Consider the following 16,812-nt stretch of genomic DNA (forward strand, 5'->3'; position numbering starts at 1 on the left):
GGGGGGGGGCGGTGGCGAGCGGAGCCGGCCCGCGGGGACGCCTAAACATAATGTGCGTGTTCCCTAGGTGCCTAGGCAGCTCCAGAGTGCAGCCTGAGGGGTCTGTGGCAGCGTGGGTTTGTATTCGCTCGCGGCGGGCCGGAGCGCGCTGGGCTTCCTGGCGGGAGGAGGCCGCAGCGTGGCGGTGCAGGCACCGGGGCTGCACGCAGTGATGGCTCGAACTGGTCTGCTTCTTTGTAGGGATTTAAAGCAAACCTCTCTCTTCTGAGGCGGCCTGGGGAGAAGACCTATACTCAGCGTTGCCGCTTGTTTGTCGGGAATTTGCCTGCTGATATAACAGACGAAGACTTTAAAAGACTGTTCGCCAAATATGGGGAGCCGGGAGAGGTTTTTATCAACAAGGGGAAAGGCTTTGGATTCATTAAATTGGTAGGCTTTTGTACTGTACGTTCATTAGTTTAATTCTCGCGGAATAGTCATACACGGCATGATTTCCTAAAACTGGATCTTAAACTTTCTTCAGGAATCTAGAGCCCTTGCAGAAATTGCGAAGGCAGAACTGGATGATACCCCCATGAGGGGTCGACAGCTTCGTGTTCGGTTTGCCACACATGCTGCTGCTCTTTCAGTGCGTAATCTTTCACCTTATGTGTCCAACGAGTTACTGGAGGAAGCTTTTTCCCAGTTTGGTCCAGTGGAAAGAGCTGTTGTGATTGTAGATGATCGAGGTAGATCAACAGGAAAAGGCATTGTTGAGTTTGCATCAAAGCCAGCTGCAAGAAAAGCATTTGAACGGTGTACCGAAGGAGTGTTTTTGTTGACAACGTAAGTATTTTGCAGTTTAGGATTTTTAGTTTGAAGCTGAATAAAATTGTCAGCTTGTACTTTTTTCAGAATGCTAATTATGGGAAAGTAAAACGAGTATTTTTTTATTCAGCACTCCTAGGCCAGTTATTGTGGAACCATTGGAACAACTGGATGATGAAGATGGTCTTCCAGAAAAGCTTGCTCAGAAGAATCCAATGTATCAAAAGTAGGCACTCTCTTTTGGTATAAAGAATATATAAATGATGTACATAGTATTGTACCTGACTAGGAAGGTGGTGTGAGTAAGTTTACAGAAACAGGCTTTGAATTTTGAGTGGTACTTTCAGTTCTTGTTTTTTTTGGTGGTAGTTTCTTTTTAGATAATGTAACGTACTGATTTGTTCTGTATATTCACCCAGCATCACACAAGCGAGTTTCTACATTGTATCACAAAGAAACAGTAAAGACCAAATAGCAGCCCAGTAACATGTTTTTTGGTATATGAGAAAAAATTTGAAAATTGGACTTTGTTGTGTTGAGAGCTGTCGTTTCTCTTGAAGCATATCTCGTGTTGATGATGCCATAAGGAATTTATGAACACGTTTGTGGTATGAACCGAGAAATTACGTAAAATTTTAACTCACTCCATGACTAATAAAAGCTACTTGCCTATGGATTTGCCTTATGAAGCTGACCACAAGGCATAAAAGCGTAGATAAGAGTCTATAGGAGTCTTCTAGCCCATTTGTTACAGAAATGTTGTATTTTTCCAAATCGCAAAAGGGAGTGCAGGAGTGGATATCCAGTCAGTCTTGTTTGTATGAGAAAGTATTCAAAATGACTGACTTTGATCAAAAACTATAAAGTGTCTTTTAAAGATGGTGTAGATTAGTATAGTGTTCCTAAAACGTTAACATATTTTATATTGCTAATGTATGGAAAGCTTTTGAACTTTTCTAGTTTTATTCCATTAATTACTGAATTTTAGTTTCCAGTTCCTTGATATGACAGCGTAAGCTGTTGGCCTTTAGGCATTTTGAAAACTAATTAAAGATTATTACTCGCCTTTGACAAGTAGTGCTTTGGGTAAGTTGGCACCGAAAAAAATCCCTCTCTCCATATGCAGTTGTTTTGAGCAGCTATACCTACTCGGGCAAAGTCCTGTCTTGTTTGAGGATTTTGCGCCTGGCAGTTGCCAGCAGTGGAGTAAAGAAGAAGTTAAGAACAAGATAAACTTGATATAGAACTGTAAGTGGGAAGACTTGCTTGGATGTGAAGTGCAGGAGTCCTCATATTTGTTATGGTAGTTGTAGAATTTTTTTTTAATATTACATGTTGCTATTTAAGCATGTAGAATGCTGTACTGTTACCAGCATTCTTTTACAGCAAGTTGTGAGGTAGTATTTTCAGGGCTCCTTTGATGTTCCCTGATAATTCTACTATTCTGCTTGTGGTCTTGTATTGGCCTTCAGTTTCCAGGTTTACCCAGTCAGAGCATCTTCCTTTCTGCAGGGAAAGAGAGACTCCTCCCCGTTTTGCTCAGCCTGGCAGTTTTGAATTTGAATATTCCCAAAGGTGGAAATCTTTAGATGAAATGGAAAAACAGCAGAGAGAGCAAGTGGCAAAAAACATGAAAGATGCCAAGGACAAACTTGAAAGCGAAATGGAAGATGCTTATCATGAGCATCAGGCAAACCTCTTGCGTCAAGGTAATTGGCTCTGAATTCTGTGTCATTTTTTGCTTTAAATGCTAGTTAAATGCATGGCTGTTTTAACAAATAAATTCATGCTTCCTACTGCTACCTTGAGAACTTCAGGCTTGAAAAAGAGCAACTGGTAGCTTTTTTATTTAAATGCAATGTTGTTAAGAATAGTGACACTCAGAAGGTCACTGTCTGCCATACTGCAGATGAGGGTGATTAATTCAAATCTGAGTTTAAATCTGATACGAGTTTGTGAAACGGCCGCTGACAAGCTTAATTTCTGCAGACCTTATGAGGCGTCAGGAAGAATTGAGACGTATGGAAGAACTCCATAATCAGGAAATGCAGAAACGCAAGGAAATTCAGCTGAGGTTGGTTTGGCTTTCATGGGATTTTTATCAGTGTTACATTTAGGTTTTTTTAAATGACTTACGTATGAAAGCTTTTATTTTTCAAGAAACACCATTGCTGCTTCAGTTTGTGTATGAGAAATTGAACTGCAGTGTAAGTTTTTCCTCAGAATATTTGAGCATCACAGAGTATCTTTTGCTTTTAAAATTGCGTGTGCAAGTGATGTTGATAAGTGTTGAGCATGTTACACTCCCGGGGTTTAACAGTTTGCTTTGGGATGATCAGGCAGGAGGAGGAGCGTCGCAGGCGGGAAGAGGAAATGATGATACGTCAACGGGAGATGGAAGAACAAATGAGAAGACAGAGGGAAGAGAATTATAGTAGAATGGGTTACATGGATCCAGTAAGTGAAATATGATGTTTTTTGGATACATTACCATGTCCAGAAATTTTTTGGATGTATTTTCAAGATTGATGTGTTTTGCTTCCTTTAGGTTAGATAATGTGATGTCTTTGTGTAGGTGAAATGGTAGTAGTTGGCTGTACGTGTGCTTTTATCTCCTGAAAGGTGTGGATTTCAGTAGTTGGTTATCCCTGCTAAAAGTTGTTTCTTCTATGCAGAGGGAGAGAGACATGAGAATGGGTGGTGCCACCACAATGAACATGGGAGGTAAAGAATTTTTAATTAATTACTTCATGTGGTTAACTTAAAAATTGCCAGAATATGATTATATACTTCTCTTTCTTAGATCCCTATGCTTCTGCAGCCCAGAAATTTCCACCTCTCGGAGGTGGTGGCGGCATAGGTTATGAAGCTAATCCAGGAGTTGGCCAAGCAGCCATGAGTGGTTCTATGATGGGAAGTGACATGGTAATGTATCCTGTGGTGGCTTTAGTTTAGCACAAGGGAAATGTTGTGGATGGGAGTTGAGTTCTCTACCAGTGTTCGGATGGTTGTGTGAATTTCACTGTTAACTGCTGACTTCTCTTGTCAGGTATTTAATGTGAAGAGTAGCGTGGCAGTATGTAGTACTAGATTAGTTCTTAACCGTTATGGTAGCTTACACAGTTGGAAATTGTTGTAAGTGACCTCAAATGTGCTGTTAAGCATATTTGCAATTAACTCTGACTTTATTGGACTTTGGAAATTCTGCGTCACTATTAGGCTTGGAAGGATTTTTTATAAACCGTAGAGGATCACAAATTTCATAATTAAAATACACAATGCAGTAGCTTTTCAGTAATTTGACATTCTGTGTTGATGGACAAGAGAGATTTTTGTTCTCCTTTCCAATGTGTAACATTTGCGTTTCTTTTCGCCCTTCCAAGCCTAGTTAGGATTGATGCATGTTGGTATGGGTATGCTGTTAATTCAAAAATCTGCGCTCACGTCTATTTAAGCAGCAGATTAATTTAAGTAATCAATGGTAAACAGCACATCACTTATTCTGTATGCTGATGTTTGCTATACAAGAGCAGAAGTGCTGGTTTTTAGCTTAGGTTCCAGCGATCCTTGACTGTAGCCATTTTGTGGTTCCTGTCTCACAAAGGAATGATAGCCCGTTCTTGTTTTCCTGTGTTGGGCATGACTATGTAGGTAGAGTTTGTTAAAGCTATGGCATATCTCATGTTCTGAGGTATGTTTCCAAACTACTATTTTTGGCACACTATATGTGTGAACGGGCTTTGAGCCTGCTTGGTGTTATCACACTGAAGCATATGGATGTAGATTAAAGAAATGCTTAATGGCTAGGATGGAAATCTTATGTTGACTTAGGTGGCGATATTAGTGTGCTTTCACCCTCCTGAAAGGGTGTACACTCTGTAGCACAAGCTGAACTAAATGATTTTTGGGTGGGTTTAGGCCTCTGGCTTAACGTGGCGAGCTACCATAGTAGCTTTGTCAGGTATCTTATGGGTTTTTTTGGGAACCATATCTTTGGAATGATAACTTTGCAGAGCATCATCGATTCAGTAGACAGTGCCGTTGGCCTTAACGTATCCATATAATCTACTGATAAGACAATTAAGCAGTTCCTAAGTTTCCCGTGAACAGTTAGGCAGTCTGTGGTGAATGCTGTGTACATTTTTCTCCTGAAAACCATGGTTACAGGTGCATGCTGAACTTGTGTAATACTTGAAAACGTGATATGGTCAAAAGGTGTGACAGTATGATGGTTTAACTGCCTTGAGTTTCTTAGGATGGGGATCTCTGCCACACAGTACTGTCACAGTTACTGGGCTGTTATCTTTTAAACAGAATTGGAGATAAGCTTAAGCTGCCACGAGTTAGGCAGAAAGAACCTAGGTAATCTTTGTGAAATTCCTTTCTTGGAAGGATTGAAACTGACTTTCAGAAGTCAAGAACTTGAAGTGTGAATTTTCAGTTGCAGACACTTTTTGTAACAACCAACCTACCATTGTTCTGTTACTTGGTAGTGGAAAACATGCTGGAAATGAAAGTTTAAAGCTGTCTTTGACTTTATAATTTGTCAGTTCTGTAGATTGAACGCTGGTCACACCTGATACAGTAACTGAACGAAGTACATGCAACTAGAGGTACTAGTAAAAAATACCTGAAGTCTCTGCTTTATTGCAGGGTAATTTAGCTTTTACATCTTGGTGTGAAACCTTTCAATGCTGTGAAGTTGTGAATTTTCCAAGAGCTTGTGATGAAGGTGGGGTGGGAAGGGTGATACTGACGGGATGCACACAGCCCTTTGTGCATAGTTCTAACTGGAAACACTGAATAAATTGTAGTTCTTTGAACACGTTTTGCATATTATGCAGCAGCAGTTCCGGAGTACGTGGGATTTTAACAAATGCAAGTCTTTTGATCGAGCAATTGCGTTGGTTAGGTAAATCACTGGTCATTAGCTTTTTTCACAATTTTTTTCTTCTTGCAATCCAGTAGTGCTCACAATCAGTTTTGGTTACTGCCTAAGGCCTCTGCAGTTTAGTCAGCAGACCGTAGTCTTAACCCCATCTTGAAAAGCCCATGGTCTCTATTGCAGCACATGCCATTAACTGGTGAGTAGGCATTCTGTTTACAATGACATTTTATGAATGTCAGCTCATACTTCAGTGAACTGAAGATTCGTTCTCTGGCTAGGCTTATTTGGAAATGACAGTGATGTAATCTAAGCTTTTACTGCACTAAAGGTGAGAAGTTTGCAAGCTATTTGCATTAACTTGGTTGAAAATTGCTAGAGCTCATTTGGAAAAGTTGTTAATTCACATCTGCACTAATGCTTACATTTCTAGCACTGCAGGGAGGATCTGTTCTTTGTAACAGATGTATGAGAATGCATCAAGTGGGAACATACCTCAAGGCATGTATTACAATAAACTAATTTTTAAATTACCCTTTTTTCCTTTCTATGTTCCCGGTACCTGTGGATCGGCTCAATGGTGATTGTATCGACGAACCTTGACTACGGAACCTTCTAAAAATATATACTTAACACACATGGACATCAACTACATATAATGAACTGTTAATTCTGTTCCAATAGCGTCCTGAACGCTTTGGGCAGGGAGGTGCGGGGCCTGTGGGTGGCCAGGGTCCTAGAGGAATGGGGCCTGGAACACCAACAGGATATGGTAGAGGGAGAGAAGAATACGAAGGCCCAAACAAAAAGCCCCGATTTTAGATGTGACCTGTAGTTTCATTCCAGTTTGTTTTTGTCTGTCTTGTTTAGACACCAACTTTTTAATTCTTGCATTTTAGTAAGAAAGCTACGTTTTTATGGATGTTAGAAACTTACTGACCTAATATTTGTAAGTGGTCTGTTTGGGCGAGTACAATTTAATTATGTAATGCAGTGTTTCAAAACAAATTTAGCTGTTTTTTTGATGTATAACGTCCCTAACTTGATGGCAGTGTACCTTGTGCCACTGAATTCCCAAAGTGTACCAACTTTTTTTTACTGTGCTTCAAATAAATAGAAAACTAAATGTAGTAACTCTTCTTGCCATTCGTGGTTAAACATACGAGGCTAAATACCACACCTTCAGCAGTAAACCTGGAGTCTTGAGTTAGAGGTCAAACTAGACCAGGGTGTGGAACTTAGTGAAGAGCCAGATCTCTTCCCATAATGCCTCTAGCTTAAGATTGGGTCAAATAGTAGCCTAACTTTTCTAGTAGGTGCTGATTTTTTGAGCATTAATTGTGCTGCAATAAGGAAGCAAATGGAAATCTTGCAAGTGCTGTAAGATAATTAAAGCTACACTGCAAGCAGTGCAGTATGTAACGAATTTCCTATTTTAGCTACGGATAATGGGTGGTGGGATGGTAGCGCTTAACCACCTTGGCAGTTACTGCTTGGAATCTTTTAAAGACTTTAAGCAGAAGACTAGCAATGGTTATTTTGAAATAAATTCATAGAATGACTTGTATTGGCTGACTTCCTAACTAAAGGATTGTTAATGTGATATTTATATGCACTTAAGCTGTCTGAGATTACAGGATCTGGCCTTGCTCCGTATTGTATACTTACCTGAAATTGCTTGGCAAAAAGACCAGAAGTGTTACTTGAGTGATTAAGGTTAACTTATGTCCTCATGCTAATTGAGTGGACTAATTTGCATAGTTCAGTATACAATCATTTGTATTATGGGGACTGCAGGAACTATTCTTAAATCATGTAGCTGGTGGGCAAATCCTAAAAACCTGTATGTAAAATACAGAAATTAGCTTGCTTGCATGTTGGTTATCGCTCTTTTATTATTGATGTTTGGAGATAATGCATCAAAAGTAGTATCTGAATCTGGAGTTTAATAGTTAATACTACACAGTACAAATAAACTCCCTTTAAGGTTCTTTTGTAGAAGATTTGATGAATTCGTTAGCTCGCTGTTCACTTTATTAAGCCCCAGAAGAAGTTCAAAGCATTCTGGACTCCTTGATAAGGTAGTTGCTTTGCTTATTATTTTACACTCTACCAGATAAGCTGGGAACGTGACTTCCCAGTGTAAAATACCTTGGTGTTAACGCAGGATACATCAACCTGCTTGGCACAAAGTAGGTAAACTTATTTTGGCTGTACCTTCACACGATTCCCCAACTACCAAGCATTCTGTGAGTAGCTTTAATCTTCCAAAGATCTTTCCATTCCTTGTGCTAAGCATTGGCTAATTCTAAATTCTATGCTAAATTTTTTTCTCTGCGGTTAAAAGCTTAGTGTCAGATTGCAGTATTTTAGAGTGCAGATGGTCCCTCTTGAAGTACTCACTGTAAGTGCTTGTTACTCCTTAAATGAAAAATAGCATGTTGTGAAATGCTGATACCAGGTAACACTGACTTGGAATATTAAGCGCACTAAATAGTGACTCAGCTTGTTTGGTGAATGCTGCTTATTTTCCCAGAAAAGTTTGGGGGTTGATATCATGCTACAACAACGAATTGCTATTCAGGAAATTCCGAATTGGCAGTTCCTAAACTGAGGACCAAGTATTTGGGGAGTACTTGTATTGGATACTTAGTTTAAAAATCAGCAGTACCGATGCAATTTGCTTTATTGAAGTAGTATTAAATGATGCATATGTTTTCTGGAGGGTGTTCGTGGGACACCCGCAAAAGGTGAAGGTGTCCGAGATGGGGAATTCTGAACGTAAACATTAAATTAATTTTTTTCAGTTTATTTTTCAGATTACATGTCATTCTTTATTAAAGAGATGCTGGTGCATATCCTAAAGTATGTTCTTTTGTAGTTCTGTAACTTGGAAGAGTGAAGGATGCTGATGTCCTTGTACCTTACAGAGGTTGTCTTTTGGTACCCCTGTTTTGTACGTAAGCTACTGTTGCTAGGTATCAAAAATAGCTGAGTTGCAAAACCATGAATAGTAAATATATTGAAAGATTTGGCAGTTTTCAAAACATCTGAAAGTTTGGTTAAATCTAGCTTTGTCGTAGCTGCATAAGCAGAATTTCTAAAACAAGTTCTGCTTTGAGTTGCATGTATCAAACAGGCATACAATTAACTAGCCAACTTCTTTTCAAGACCTTTTAAAGGTGGTGTCTTAAAAGCTTGCAAACATGTCAACTTTAAAATCTGATAAAGTTGCTAAATGTGGGAGGTGAGAAAGTTACGTTCCTTTGATCTGTTCCTATGAGGTTTTGGACTTTTTTCATAAAATCAGATTTACATAATTGAATCTTTAAAAACATTTAGAAAAGTGCTTCATTGGTCAGACCTGTTTTTGGATGGTCTGCATCACATAACACATTTTTGTACTGGACTTGGAGGACATTGGCTGTTGCAATTTAGCTTGCTTTATCAAAATTGAGCCCATTTTGACACTTGGATCTCTAAAAACTGCAGCATGTAGAAGCTGGTATCGTTATATATATCTTCACGCTTTCTCAGAAATGAATACAGAATAATCTTCTGGTGTAGACACATTACACTAATCATTTATACAGCTGATGAGAAACTGAAACTGCTTTTGAGATTTTGTGGTATTTTTGTGGTAGAAAAATTCTTGGCTTCTCCTTGGCAACCATTTACTGTGGCAGCAAGTTTTTGCTGGAGTTTGAGACTGCAATTTACACTTTAAAACTAGTGGCCTGCTACATAACTGCACTTAGCCAGCATTTCTGCAGTTCATAACTGTGAGGAACGTAGTACCACAAATGGCAATGGACATTAGGACCCGGATGTAGTATTCCTGCTTGCTCCAAGATTCTCATTGCCGACTGCGTACAGGTAGGTAACAAGCAATATAATATAACTTGGTGACTTTCTATGTAATCTTATACTGTGGGTATTCTGACATCACACTTCTGACTGTGGAATTACAGTGCAGCACTCTTCATACCTGTATGTTAAGCTTGCATCAAAGCTTGCGTGGTTTTCGGTTTTAAGCTTTGTCTTGTTCAGGGTCAATAAGCAACTTACTGTGATTCTTAGATGAGTATTTTCAGACCCGATTCCTTTGTATATATGACTCGGCTTGTGTGGATTTTTCTTAGTTCTGATGTAACGAAGATACTCTCAGATGAGCTCTGTGGGGAAGAGGGAATGTGATCTTACACTCAACCAGTCAACTAGGTGCTGTCAGTGCCTAGAAAAGGACTGTTTAACCTTCCTGTAGTGACAAAACGGCCCATCTGCAGCGCATCCCTCTGTAGAGTCTTGGCTCGGTAAGGCAATGCGTTAGCAATCACTGCTCTAGCCTTGTGTGCACTACGTGATAGTCACTTAAAGCTTGCTAATACAGTCAGCTTTGAGACTGATGTGGAGTGGTTTTGAAGATGTAAAATGAGTGCTCGAATTAATATCCCCGTGAGTAGTTTCATAGAGCTTATTGGACGTTTCAGTTGTCTTTATTTTAATCTTTGGTTGACAAGCATAAAACATTCCTCTGCCTTTAATTGACAGTGATGAGATTCTGTATTTCTGCCTTGTAGAGTCATCTTGGTAGTGTAATGCTCAAGTTCATTTTTCATCAGTCTTGGGGATGTAATTCTGAACTCTTCATTACTAGAAATACCGAACGTAGTGTTTCAGGATTAACATGCTTACATTTCCAGACATCCAGACATGCTGATCTCCAGCTCTTTTGCATTAGCTCTTGAACCTGAATTACGAGGTCCCTTGTTTCAGCACATGATCTAGCTCTTGTCTGATGTTCAGTTTATTTCAGAGGTGTTGTAATGTGTTTTCCTGCTTGTTCTGCAAAGTTCTGCTTTGCATACTTGTTTCTGGTATTATTGTCACATATTTGGACCCTTCTGTGTTATCTTCCAGGCAAGACTCTTGCTGGTGAACAGGGGATCTGCTGGTCAGCCTTGCCCTCTGCTGTAGCTATCTTTTTCACGTTCCATTGAAAGCTTGAAGTAGCAGCTGCTGCACCTTCAGATCATGACAACAGGTCTTTGGTTACACCTCAGCGAGTGTAGCCGAACTCTAGCTAGTCAAGCGGTGACACCACTTGTCACAAAGTCAGTTTGGCTTTTCGTGATGGCTTACTCTTACCTGTGATTAGAATTCAGTAGCAAAACTGCTGGCAGTATGCGTACTGTCACGTAGCAAAACTGAATTATTTAAACCAGTGCTCAGATCTGACTAGTTTTTCCAGTGTGCTCTGGATACTTGACCTGCAGGAATGTCATGGAGGGGTTATTGGCTCATCTGCCTCGTCCTATGTACTTGAACTAGCAGGTTTTTGACACTCTTGGAGCAAGCAATTTGTGACTGAACCATGGGTCTCATACCAGCTCTGACTGTCTGCAGTAATGAAACTTGGTGTGGTAGCTAACTTAAAAGCAAATAGTCATGTCTGCTCTAAGTCAGTCTGTAACAAGTGGGTACAAGTAATGACATTAAAGTGCTTGCATTGTGTTTCATCTTGGTTTTATCTGTGTGTGAAATACACTTTTTCTCAAAAGCTTATCTGAAGCTCAGAAGTGTGGTGTCAGAATACATATGCGTACCTGCTAGGCCCTCAGATCCAGATACTGGTGCTGTCAGGAGAGAGCACAGCATAGCGTGTATGGGGGATTTACTGTAACATTAAGCATACAAAGTGTTGATTTGCTTGCAGTTTTCCCCATAGCTAAACACTGAGGCCTGTGAGTAGTTTTAGGACTCGAGCAGTAATGGGGTTGCATGTCTCTGTTAATCATTGCCAGCTGCAGTGACATGATCAGGAAGGCCAGTGTTCTTTGTTCCATTGTGTTAAACGAGGCTAAGCATGCTGGAAAGGATGCATAAAAAGTATGCTGTTCTGGGTAATTACTTGGCTTCTTCCACTACTACTAGCAAGTTTGGAATCGGCTAATTAGCTTCAGATTTTTTTTCCCTCTCCATACCAGCTAGTGGGGCTCTTAAATAGCTGCTTACTGGAAAAGGCAAAAAGGGAGGATTGGCCTTCTCCCACCTCTGTCATTGCTGCTAGATAATGATTGACATGTTAGGACTTGGCTGTGCAATCCCGCAGTGGTCTGTGAATACCCCATCTCTATAAATGTTGCTTCTGAACACCAGTACTGAAGAGCTAACTGGGGAGGGTTGGGAGGAGCGTGGCTAGAAGTGAATCTGGAGTGTTAAAAGGATGCACAAAGATATAGTATCCCTTATGCATGGTGTTTGTTGCTATGACCTAGAAAACAAAACGTGCATACTAGACTTCTGCTATGAGGGCCATGATAAAACCCAGGTGGTGGGTTTGAGACTAAACTTGAACTTCGCCCTGCCTGGTCAGATCACGCTGACCATGGTGTGATTTGCCTCCCAACCAGAGGTGTGCACAGAACCTTGTACTACATCCCTAGCTGCTGACCAGTGCAGTTTGCCCTCAACTTAGCTACAGCAAAAGGGTGGGTCTTCAGAAGGGAAGAACCTGTTGCTGAGAATAAAAGCAGTAGGCTGACAGTGCTTAACCTCTAGTGTCTTCCTTTGGCTTTTGAAGCACTTGTAGGAGTCCAGGGCCATTGCACTCCTTCACCAGGGGGAAGAAAGGGCATTGCTACAGCAGACAAACCAGGGTAAAATAGTTGAAGTAGCTTGACAAAATTGTTAATGCCTTCACATAAGGGATAGTATACCTCTGGCTGCAATCAAAGTTCATTGTACTCAGACTGGTGATTTACGGTTTGTGCTCAGACGAGGTGCAGTTCTTCAGTCAACTACCTGCATATTCCTTCATCTCTTTACAAGTGTTTAGGCTAGCCTATTTCTGCCCCTTATTCTTCCACTTAATATTTCGGAATAATTTGTAAATTTCCCCCTCATAACTAATCAGTCCATGTATCTTAAAACCTTATTTTTAAGTTAGTTTTGAAATGGTCAGAATTTTCTGTGTATAACTATAATAACTTCAGTTGTTATCCTTTAGGTGAAGATGAAAGCTGAGTGAAACCGGAGTGCTCATCCATGGGAAGTAAGCATACCTTCCAGTCTTGTTTTGGGCGGGGTGTGAAATAATAAAGGCTTCTGGAATTTGATGTTCAGTCTCCGAGTAGCTTTGAATTGCTGAGCGTGGGGAAATGGGTACGAGTGAGCACGTGAAACAGGTAGGGTAGAACTCGGTACCCACCGTCAGGCTGTGGGGTTAAGCACCCAGGCTCCATCTGGGCTCAATAACCTTGACAGCAGTGGTTAAAAATAACTTTTCTAGATGTGGGTTTGTACAGGAGATTTCAAAATCACTGTGGGTATAACTTCTGAATATTTCTGCAGTTCAGGAGCAGAGCATGAGCACATCCAGCACGATGCCCAGTGGTATGTGGAGGGCCCAAGATAACAAGGAACAAGTAAGTAGATCATGTCCTTATGCTGCTGAAGAGCTCAGTAGCCCGTCACCCTGTGATGTATTGTGTAGTTCCTGCCTGAAATTTGTAATCTCAATTTTATATAAAACTCCTGAATCTTCCTTTTGTAGAGCCAAGATATAACCATTGTTTGAGGCTTTTCAGCCCTGCAGCATCAAATAAACTCTGTCCTCTGAATGCCATAGGTGGTCAAACAAGAAATAACCAGTTCTACATTCAGGCTTCCGTGATTGGGGTGGGTGATGGTCAGCAGGAAAAAGGAACAACAGAGCAGCTGCTTCTCAAATGTTAATCCAGCTACAAGTTGTTTAAAAGCTACTTTTCTGAAACAGTTTAATGAACATTGAACTTCCGAAATAACCTGGAATATAAATTGGCACATACGAGAGCATGAGCAGATCGTGGTTTAGGGAAATGAACTAACTTGCAGAGCTGGGATTAATGACGTTTTCCCTCTACCACTAAAACTACAAGGGGGAACTTGGAACTATCTAAAATCTTATGTGAGGAGCAACATGCAAAGTACCTTAACTGGGGAGGGATGGGTAAGTAGCAGCTTAGATGTGCCACGACGGGAGCTGTAAGACGTGAAGCCAGCGAGTTCAGTGGGTGAACTGAGTCACGTGTGACTTGTCACCGCTGCTCGTTTCTGGGGTAGTAAAACACAAAGCCCTTTCCTGTCTTTGAAACGTATGAAATAGGTGAAAGTGAATGTTATTGATTTAATCTCAAGTCTGACCTGGGAATTTCTGATTCTAGAGAACCTTTGCTGGGTGCGTGGCCTCTTGTGGCGTGCTGGTTCCCTTTCCCTGTCGTCACGTGTGATTTGTGCTGGCGTTCTTAATGTTCTTGCTAACTGTGTGCTTTGCACTTGCAGAAGAAGGTGAAGTCTGAATGCAGTGAAGAGGAGCCAGGAACATACGGTTTTTAAAAATAAAATACTTAGTTTTTTTTTTACAATGACTTCTGTTTTATTCCAGAGCGCATTCAGTGAGTAAGCAATCCGTTCAGTGTAACGTAGGGATGGATTTGAGAACCTGCCAGTAGTGAGGCTGTGGAAGGGGGTGCAGAAGGAGCCTGGAGTGTGGGAGTGGGGTGGGCCCAGGTCCTGAGCGGGAGGGATCTGCTCTGTGCTGTGATGAGCATGTGAACGTTAACCACTTGGAACCAACAAAACCCCAACAACCACGTAGTACAGGATCTCGCCCCGCTGGGGTTGTGCCGTGGGCTTCCTCACAGTTCGGGTGCCCTGGTTTTCAGGCCGGCTGTGCCTGGCCTCTGCAGCCAGAGGTGCTTTTGCTGAATGACCAGCTGAATTGGTTTTCCTAAGTTACGTTTGCACCTCAGGTAGTTTAAGTCTGGAGGTTTCACCCATTCCTTCCCCCATCTCGAGTCCTGCTACTGCTCTATTTTTAGATCAGTGAATTCTTGAATGTTTACACGTGCCTGGCTGTTTGGTTGTTTGGTTTTTTTTTTTTAGCAGTTTTCACGGTGATGGCTGGAGTAACAGCCTGAGATGTCAGAGTTAGGGCTCTCGGCGAGCCAGGCGAGTGCTAGTCTTAACCTCTTGCAGCACAAAGTGCCACAGTTCACATCGCTTGAGTCTGGACAGCTGCACTGCATACATAGTTCATTTATTAAATATATAATCCTCTGTTTAAATACCAAGCAGTTTAATGTGTTAAAATGTGCCAGCGGTAGGCTCTGCTCATCCAGCTGCGTGGTAATAAGGTTTTTCCCCTACAATGCTCTGAAGAGCCACAAACGGCATGGAACTGCCTTGATGGGCTAGAAAGATTGAAATAAATGAGATTTTAACGTGACAAAGTCCTACAAAATACCTGAGACACATCTGGGTGACCCGTGGTGCAGGATTAGTGCCTGGCTGGAACAGGGCTGGCCTGTGCTTAAATCCCAGCTGGGAATACGTTTGGCTTTGGTTGAAATGTTTTGTTTCCTGCCCTCTGGGGAAGTTCCGTTAAGGAACTGGAGTAAGGGTGCTCCTGGCTGCTGTAGCTGCGTTTCTGCTGTCGCCTCCCTGATTTTCTAGCGGAGAGAAGATGTGGAGGGAGGGGTGCGGGGGGGCTCTGCAGGGGCTGAGCAGGTTTAGGGTGGAGAAGGTTGGTGCCGCAGTCAAAGCTTCTACCCGCTGCCTCTCACTTCCCTGCAATCCAGTGCTGGGCTACGGGACAATCGGGCGTTTTGCTCTTTGATTTTGCTGCTTTTTGGGGGGATTGTCTGGATTCTGAAGAGGCTTCAGCCAGGAGAGGTTTTGTGGTTCCTCAATAGCTGCTCGGCAAGGGGCCGGGTTTTGCTGTCTTTGTCTGCACAGCTGCTGCAGGCTTAGGCAGCTTTTTTTTCCCATCAGATTCTGTTATTTTCCAGTAACTTGTCCTAATTTCCACTAGCAGCATCGGCTGCTTTCCCTGTGAAAGTGTTCCAGCCCCGATGTGACTCCACCGTTCAAGGTGCTGAACTTCACCTCCCACAACTCTCTCTAAGCAAACCCCGTTTTGCTGCTTTCCTGGAAGGGCTGTGGTCGGGAAAATGGCAAAAAGCCCCAATTTCTGCTCAGTGACTGGCACAGGTTTTCCTCTTGACAGCTGAGCACCACGCTGGGGTGTTTCTGTCCTCTGGCTGGTGAAGTTGGGCACCTGCTTCTATTAAATATTTCATTAAGTAGCTCTAATTAAAAACAATCGGAGATGGAGGGCAGGCCCCAGGCACCGTGTGTGTTGTGCCCAAGTCCTGTCCCAGCTGGGCGCCAGGGGGGGCTTTGCTGGGCCGGGCTTGGGGCTGGTTTGGGCACTGGGACCCCCTGGGGCAGGATGGGGACTGGGGGTGCTGGGGAGGGCGCAGCGCTGGACTGGGCCCTGGCTGCCTGGGGAAGGCAAACAAAGGGTTTTGCAATATTTACACAAAAATGAGGCCTGGCAGGGGCGCGGTGGGGGCAGCGCTTGCTGAGTTTTAAAGCTGAAGGAGGATGATTTCTGCGGGTGGGGGGGCCCTGGCCTCTCAAGTTTGTGACCCATTTGATCCTTTTTATGCTCCTTTTTCCCCCCAAGGGCCTTCCCCAGACGAGAAGGGCTGGAGCCTGCCCTGGCCTGTTGCTGTTTATGGTTCCTGGGCCTGCGCCGGGGCAGGGAGAAGCTCCAAATCGGCGTGAGTGGCTCCTCGGCTGCCAGGAGTAAAAATAGTCCAGCCGTAAAGCCGGGCCTGGCTGGCCGTGCCCCCCCGGTCACGCTTCCCGCCGCCCGAGAAACCGTTCCTGCTCCTTCGTGATTTAGTGGTGTTAACAAACCATTTCTCCTCGCACTGCACTAACGCTGCTGCTCTTGCCAGCCCAGGGCTGCGCGGGGGGCAGGCGGTGACACTCCTGCGCCCCCCCGCCAGGAGAGCAGCCCCGCGTTTCCAGCTCTTGACCCCGCTGCGGGCAGGGGGGGCACCGCGGCCCTCCCCAAGGCAGCAGCGCTCCCGGGGTGCTCACATGGAGCTCAGCCCCTCCATGGCACCCACAAAACCACAACTGGGGGCTTTTGTGGGGGTTCTATAGGTTTTTTTTTTTTTCACCCAGTTGGGAGGATGGTGCTAGCTTGCGGGGGGGGGTCACAGCCGCGGGGTGGGGGGTGTGTGTGAAACTGCAGGTTCAAGCACCCGCTGCCCCAGCAGCACCCC

At 42.9% G+C, this 16,812-nt stretch overlaps 2 protein-coding genes across 2 annotated transcripts in view; both read left to right on the forward strand.

Annotated features, from left to right (window-relative positions):
- The first annotated feature begins 50 nt into the window (after positions 1-50).
- SFPQ (splicing factor proline and glutamine rich) lies at positions 51-13,831 on the forward strand. Its single transcript, XM_026863207.1, has 11 exons — positions 51-116; positions 241-429; positions 524-825; positions 938-1,033; positions 2,320-2,516; positions 2,797-2,881; positions 3,147-3,264; positions 3,483-3,531; positions 3,611-3,732; positions 12,702-12,746; positions 13,046-13,831. The coding sequence occupies exons 1-10, from the start codon at positions 51-53 to the stop codon at positions 12,720-12,722; spliced, it is 1,245 nt and encodes a 414-aa protein (XP_026719008.1). The 3' UTR covers positions 12,723-12,746; positions 13,046-13,831.
- DLGAP3 (DLG associated protein 3) overlaps positions 13,078-16,812 on the forward strand; it is a 35,962-nt gene continuing 32,227 nt past the window's right edge. The window contains exon 1 of the mRNA XM_026863208.1: positions 13,078-13,119. Coding sequence (XP_026719009.1) covers positions 13,078-13,119 — 42 coding nt within the window. The remainder of the gene's footprint in view (positions 13,120-16,812) is intronic.

Source organism: Athene cunicularia (genome assembly GCF_003259725.1).
Source record: "Athene cunicularia isolate RWA chromosome 23 unlocalized genomic scaffold, athCun1 chr23_part1, whole genome shotgun sequence".
Classification (NCBI taxonomy): domain Eukaryota; kingdom Metazoa; phylum Chordata; class Aves; order Strigiformes; family Strigidae; genus Athene; species Athene cunicularia.

What these genes read in the sequence shown, in the direction of transcription:
- SFPQ (XM_026863207.1), top strand. Translation starts at nt 51, where the DNA reads ATGTGCGTGTTCCCTAGGTGCCTAGGCAGCTCCAGAGTGCAGCCTGAG. An exon ending in GGCAAACCTCTTGCGTCAAG is followed by an intron (nt 2,517 to 2,796) that starts GTAATTGGCTCT and finishes TAATTTCTGCAG; the next exon opens with ACCTTATGAGGCGTCAGGAA. An exon ending in GAATGGGTTACATGGATCCA is followed by an intron (nt 3,265 to 3,482) that starts GTAAGTGAAATA and finishes TCTTCTATGCAG; the next exon opens with AGGGAGAGAGACATGAGAAT.